Source organism: Stylophora pistillata, unplaced genomic scaffold, assembly GCF_964205215.1.
Source record: "Stylophora pistillata unplaced genomic scaffold, jaStyPist1.2 SCAFFOLD_983, whole genome shotgun sequence".
NCBI lineage: Eukaryota > Metazoa > Cnidaria > Anthozoa > Scleractinia > Pocilloporidae > Stylophora > Stylophora pistillata.
This window is the reverse complement of record NW_028290819.1, coordinates 57312-63995: the sequence shown is the minus strand read 5'-3', so window position 1 is coordinate 63995 and position 6684 is coordinate 57312. Positions and strand designations below refer to the sequence as shown.

The 6684-nt window shown below is 48.5% G+C and overlaps 1 protein-coding gene across 1 annotated transcript; it reads right to left on the bottom strand.

The window, feature by feature from the left end:
• Nucleotides 1–341: 341 nt before the first annotated feature.
• Nucleotides 342–6020, bottom strand: LOC148715893 (uncharacterized). Its single transcript, XM_088746329.1, has 2 exons — nucleotides 2115–6020; nucleotides 342–1901 (listed from the first exon to the last, which is right to left on the bottom strand). The coding sequence occupies exons 1-2, from the start codon at nucleotides 3903–3905 to the stop codon at nucleotides 1158–1160; spliced, it is 2535 nt and encodes an 844-aa protein (XP_088602455.1). The 5' UTR covers nucleotides 3906–6020; the 3' UTR covers nucleotides 342–1157.
• Nucleotides 6021–6684: the final 664 nt, after the last annotated feature.

The following is a 6684-nucleotide window of genomic DNA, read 5'->3' as shown; positions in this document are numbered from 1 at the left end:
TACCCAAATGTCAACAGTTGATAGAAGAGAGCCAATTTCCTTTTTGCTTCTTCTAAGACCTCTTCTTCCAATTTCTGTCGGTGTCGGAAGAATATTTTCCTCTAATTTCAAACATTGCAACTACAGTAGAAACCCGCGTGTAAGAATGTCTGGCAAAACAGGTTCTTAAAATATCGTCAATGAAAATGCCATTAAATAATGATACTGTACCATACAATGTGTACTGAACAATGTACTTAATTGTACAGTTTAGAAGTTTACAGCCAGGAGGGCATTTTTTTTTTTTTCTTTTTTTAAACTTGCTTTGATACATGACTGGGAGCCATGAATACAGTGGGAGAACTGTATTGTTTTTTTACACATGTTTTACAGAAGTATCAGATGTATAGAAAACATTTGTTTTATGGTTAGAGACATATTTTGCTACGACATTGTTGAATCGTTATTCAGAATGACTCTTCTTATAAGAGCCATGCGGGTTTTGCTGAATAAACAGGTTCTGACATTTTTGGGTATCGACATCCAAAATTTCTGCCAAAAAAGGCTCTTAATTACTAGGTTCTTACACGCGGGTTTTAGCTGTATTCCAAAAACACTTGAACTTCAATTGCAGTTTTTTGTTTTGTTTTTTTTTTCTTTCCTTCTTTCTCTTTTTGTGTGTCTGGTTTTTGTTTGTTTTCAGAACCTTGTGAATTTCGAATCGGCTTTTTTTTTTTTCTTTTCTTTTTCCTTTTTTTTTTTTTAAAACCTGAAACGTTTGCACTTGCGAGAGTCATTGCCCGGCAAAAACGCGACTCGAATGTCGGCACTTGACGAGCAAAAGACACAGCAGAAACATTCTTGTTTACAGCCTAGCCGCCAAGCGGTCTACAGTTCGCTCCTGTCGGTGTTCGAACACAGTGTCTTTTTTTACTCTCCGATCGAACCCTTTACACCCTGACGACGACGGTATCCGAATCTCTCTATACGTTTCTTTTGGCACCGGCAAGGAGAATCGGTTTCCCTAGCAGAGTTAGTTTTCAGGGTTGGCAATCGTTTCCTACCTTCTCGTGATGTTCTCGAATGACTCGGCTCTACCACCGTGGGGAGAAATCGGATGCTCGTCGCTCTCGGGGTTGGAAAGGGTTCGAATGTGCGCGGTCTGCTGAGGTCGGCTCTCAGGTGGCAGTCTGCTCAGAAAAGCAGCCAGCGAAGACCTGGGCGAGAATTCTCTGTTGCTCCTCGGGGTCGTCCGGCTGCAAATACCACAACCATCTCTGGTCCTCGCCACGAACACATCTTCGAAGGAGAAAGACCAGGGCGGCCAGCTGGCTCTGGCGGTCCTCGTGGTGACCGATGGCCGTGCCCAGCTTGGACAGGTGACTCCAGACATCTCCCCAGCCTCTCTCGAGTTGCAAGTGCTTCAGCCGCGGACACAGCATGCAGAGGAAACCCGCGTTGGCCACGCTTCGAAGCTTGGTCGAGGAACAGCCAAGAAGCTCTCGCAATGCGTTGACAAGGGACGGCCTTCTCTCCTCGGGGGTTTGGCCAGAGTTCAGCAGACGTGCGATGGAGGGCGCAAGTTCCAGCATGGCAGCCAAGCGCTGGTTGCGCTTCAGGCCGAGTCCCACTAGTGTGGGTCGGTCCAATTTGTTCATGAACTGGCACACGAGGCAGTCCTGGTTTAAGCACTGTTCCGCGACTCGCTCGACGTCCCCGCCTTCCTCGTCGCACAGACAGTACGGGCAGTTTTGATCTTCTTCGCCTTGCGAGGGGCGCACTGCCGGTTCTCCCAGGCACGTGCAGTTTCGTTTGGAAGTGGTCCACAACGAGCAGACTTTGGCTGCGACCGTCTGATCGCGTACCTCTCGGTAGCTCTCCTCTGCCGTACTCTGCCTCTCCTCCTTGGCGGCTCGTGCGACCTACGGCAGGAGAAAGAGAGAAACGAAATGAAAACATGGGTCCATCTAGTCTCCCAGTGACTCGGTCTAGCCACAAACCCCCTCTAGACCCAAGATCTCGCCCATAAATTCTCCTTACTCTCTGACGTACAGTTCCCCATCACAAATTTGGTGTCGTGTGTCATATCATGATTCCTTCAGTGACTCGTTTCTTTTATTCTCATTACAGCTTACCGGTGTGGGGTCACAGGGCTGGTTGGCTCTCAAGAACCGTTCAAGCCTGTCCAGGGATTCCTCACTGGGAAGGCGCGAAGCACGGATTCCTGGCAGGGCTAGCAGGGCTCGTCGAGGATCTCCTGCAGGGGGCGGCGGAGGGCTGGCCTCTCCTGGCTCTTGGCCGCTGACGCGCGAGGTGCTCGTCTCCTGGGGGAGCACGGTCCGCCGCCGAGCCGTCGGTCTCCTACTCTGTCGATAGCCGGAGCTGCCGCTCTGCGGGCCTTGCCGGCTCTGCCGGCCTCGCCGGCTCTGCCGCTGCGGCTCTGTTCCTGGCCCTGGCCCAGCCCCGACGCCGAGCTCTTCGATGACAGTGGTGGTAGACACAAAGCGCCGAAGCAGACTCTCCATGTGCTGCCTGACGGCGGTGTCGTGCCCCTCTGTACCCGGTCCGCCCGGCGGCAAGGTCTGCGATTCTCCAGCAGTGTCCCAGCCCACCGACAATTGGGACTCTGTGCCAGAACTGCTTCCTGCCTCGTCTTCCTCTGACGTTGGTGGAGACTGGAGCAGGAGTTGCTGCCAGCGATCTGTGGAGGTCCTCCTCAGGCCTTGTGCCTGCTCAGCCGTCAGTGCTGTTAGGGTCAAGAAGTCTATGCCGAATCGCGTCATCAGATCGACCAGGCGGGCCGGTTTGTCGCGTCTGCCAGCGTGTTTTATCGCACTGGTGCGAGCCAACATCAGTTCGGATGTGGTCAGCCCCAGCCCCTCGATCATCGTTCGCGAAGTGAAGGCAGCTATGTCTCCTGCAAGATTGAAGCAAGAAAAAGAATGAAAAATGAAAATCAAAGCAAGACGCAACGAGACGAGAGAGAGAGAGAGAGAGAGAGAGAGAGAGAGAGAGAGAGAGAGAAAAAAAAACAACAGAAAAAAAAAACAAAAACAAAAAACAGAAAAATCGAAAAAACCGCGGGAAAAACACACAGAAAAACGTAAAAACCACGGGAAAAGAAAAGAAAAACAAAAAAAGAAACCAGAAAAGAGAGACAGACGAACAAGCAAGAGGGCTTCTCTTTTTACAGGGGCCCTGTATAAGAAAACCATCAGAGATGGAGAGACTGATTGTGGACTGTTTTTGTTTGTCTCACCTGTAGACATGCTACGCACTGCCTGATTGGAGATGCGCGCTGCAACCACAACGTTTCCTGGCAGCAGACCCCCGTGAGAGTGGGCTATCAGCCGACGTGGGAAGCCGTGCGTGAATTGCGCGGAGATGTCGCTCCAGTGAGGGGCCCGGAGGTGCATGACGTTGCCGAAATCGTCCACGCGCAGATCTTCCAAATGACGGTCGAACCACTCGTTCCCCGTTCTCATTTTATCGCTCAGGGCATGGCCCGCCTGGTGGAACATGGTCTCTTTGGAGAGCTCGCCCCTCATCTCCTGGCTTCTGTCGGTGGAGCGCGGCTGTTGCTCGCACCATTCTTCTCGGCTGGCCACGTAGCGGGCGCAATAGTCCCGGCACTGGTCTAGGTCTCCGAATTGGACCTGTTCGTCAACATCCTCTGGGAAAAGCCCCCGTGGCAGCCTTAAGCTGTCGAAGAGGAACAGCTGGAAGTTGAATGCCGTGGGTTCTTCTGGAGATACGGCAAGACCAACTGGGAAGTACGGTCCGATCAGCCGGCTGGTAGACGGGCGTTCCTGCCTTGCTCTAATGCTGTTGTCGAGGGCCATGTGGGTGGCCGGTGAATCCCCCTCCACGATCGAACTGTCGTCAAGAAACTCTTGGCTGTGGGTGAGAATAAACAAAAAAGACATTGAAAAGACATCAGCGCTAGGGTACCCCGCTGGTGACTATTGTTAGTAGATTCTTAGTTGCTTGTCTCGTTTTTGTGTTTCCTTCGGGCTTTTTTAATACGCTGTCGGTCGTTCGCACGCGTAACGAGTCTCTCCTTGTTGAAAATCCATGAACCCTTCCGCTCCCACGATGTCTGTCTGCTCAACAATTCTCACGGCGTCGGCGCGGCCAGCAGAAAATGTCTACTCTTAGATCGATGTTAGAATGACGTGGCTGATCCACAGATTGTTATTAGGAACCGTCACTAGTACTGTTGTTGCTATCACCATCGTCACTGGAGTGAAAGGGTTCATTCTAACTCCAGAAACGCAGTGGGTTTCTGTGAGCGTCAAGTTTATCGAGCCAAGTTAGCCTTCAAATGCCTCGGACATCCCTCGCTAGCAACTAAACGACTGCCTGAATTAGCCCTTGGACTCTCCCAGAGGTGATTTGCATTGAACTTCTCCCTATAGTATCCCATACATTTATCCCGTTAACCCAGCTGGTGAGAATACTGCAATGAATTAAGGTTGGGTTCCCTTGATTGAGCGCCAAATTCTCGTCACCAATTGACAAGGAAATGTGTCGCAGCTAGAGGGGAGAATTAACAATCAGATCTGGAGAGTCCAAGGGTTGGGGTGCATTTCTGCGGTGACAGTTCATAAATAAAAGTTCTGACGTATCACAAACTGAAATACAGGGATGTGAATACTCTAACTTCTAGTGGCGAGTCAAACTGGTCGGCGACAGGACCGACTGACCCGGTGACTAAGGGGCCGACCATTTAACTTCTGAGCTGGGGGGAGATTTTTGAAAACAAATTTCCTGCAAGCGCTTGTTGGAATAAAGAAAAAAGACATTTCATGCAGCCCAAATGTAACAGAAAAAAATGTAGCCAAAAATCGGGAAAAAAACAAAACAAAAAAACGCTATCCTGCACAGCAGATTGCTTGAAAAAAAGGGGGAAAAAAAAAATTCTTGATGACCCCGCCCCCCTCAACAGTTAAATGGTCGGCCCCTAAAGGTGTCATGAACGAACAGGGCTGGGTTGTTCAAAGGCGGGTTACAATAACCAAGGATTAGTTTGAAATTTGATTTCAGATCTGAAAGCTTTCAAAAGAAAACTTCCGTTTAATTCCATTTGTCTACAGTTTGATAATTGAATGCTCTAATAAAATGGGAAAAATCAGCCCGAAACCACTTTTGAACAGAGAAATATAGAAACCCGGATTAAATTTTAAACCTGGGTTAGCACTAATCAGCCTTCGAACAACTGGGCCCAGTTCTTCACCAACGCGTCATTACCGCCAAATTCGCTCCACTGTTGTCGAATGGCGCTTTGTGTCGATGGAATTGCGCATTAAAAAAAATTATTTCAAATGGTAAAATGTACCTTGCTTCTCCCATGACATCATCATCTGGCCCCTCCTTGTCACTATCGCGCCGAGTCGCACGGCCGCTGCTGTAAGAGAAGACAGGAGTGCTGTTTGAGATCGACCTACATCATATTTTGATGTTCCACTCGTCTCCAGTGCCGAATTAAATTTGGTAAGCAAATCAAAGGAGTCGGTGCCGTGCCGGGAATCAAAAGCGAGAGCCATCGAGTCGTTGAAAAGAAAAACAACACAACAAAACAAAACAAAAATGTTTGAAAAATGAGATAAGAAAAAAAAAAAAAAGAAAAGGTGATTTGGAATTGAAATGCTTTTGATTTCAGTTTTTGCCCTTGCCTCCGCTTCTCCCTTGAGCACAAGTCATCCGAGAATTAAGTTAAGATCGGCACAAACACGCCAATTACCACGGATTAATACAGAACGTTTTAAGAATTGCCATTTGAATGGAATCAGGCTAAGTAACAATCTACATCCTATGTTTTCATTGATTTTATATCATTATTGTAAACGATCTTTACTCTCTGTAACGTTCGTCGTGTATTTTAACGAGCGAACTAAAGACACATCAACATCAACATTACCATTACAATTACAATGACAATTAATGGCACAAGAAGAAAATCGAGGCTGAATCCTAACCTTGTGGCCTCGGTAGCTTCTGTCTGCAGGAAATCGGCGCCGGAGTAGGTGGCTCTTTGGCTTCTTGGAGTCGCAGACGCACTTTCGCCCCTCGATGTCTTTGTCCGTTTGCTTCTTGGGGGCATGTGGAAATCTTCTTGCTCCCTTGGAGCGCACTTGGCAATATGAACTCTTGATCGCGCAGCTTATTGACCTCACTCGGAGCGTACGATCTCTCGTAGTCGAGAACACAATTATTTGCACTACGCGACAGTGAGCGTGCAAGGTATTTACAGTCCTTCACCTGTCGCGCATAACTGTATCGCGTGTCGAATGACAGGAAACGAGCTCAGATATGCGGAAGGAAGCAAATGCGCTCTTAGCTGGAAAGGAAACACGGTCTCAAAACAAAAGCAAACGCGCCATTGGCACCGGAAGACAGATTCTCCCCCGGTGTTTCTTCCAGTTTCGTTTGTGTTTTCTGCCTGCCTGCCTGCCTGCCTGCCTGCCTGCCTGCCTGCCTGCCTGCCTGTTTTGTTTGTCTGTTTGTTTGTTTGTTTGTTTGTTTTGTTGGTTTGTTTTTCTTTCTTTGAAACCCAGGTCTGTTCCCCTCTTTTAATTTCCTTTTAAACGCAGCTTCTTTGGTTGTGTTTACTTCACTTTTGAAACTCGATCCGATTAATTTTAAAACAGGAAGGCCAATATGCGCTCTTGGACAGGCAGGAAGTGAAAAGAAAAATAGCAGGAT

Coding starts and splice junctions, on each gene's coding strand:
- LOC148715893 (XM_088746329.1), bottom strand. CDS start 3,905: ATGTCTTTTTTGTTTATTCTCACCCACAGCCAAGAGTTTCTTGACGAC. Junction 1,902..2,114: donor AGCCCTGTGACCCCACACCG/GTAAGCTGTAAT, acceptor CTCCTGCCGTAG/GTCGCACGAGCCGCCAAGGA.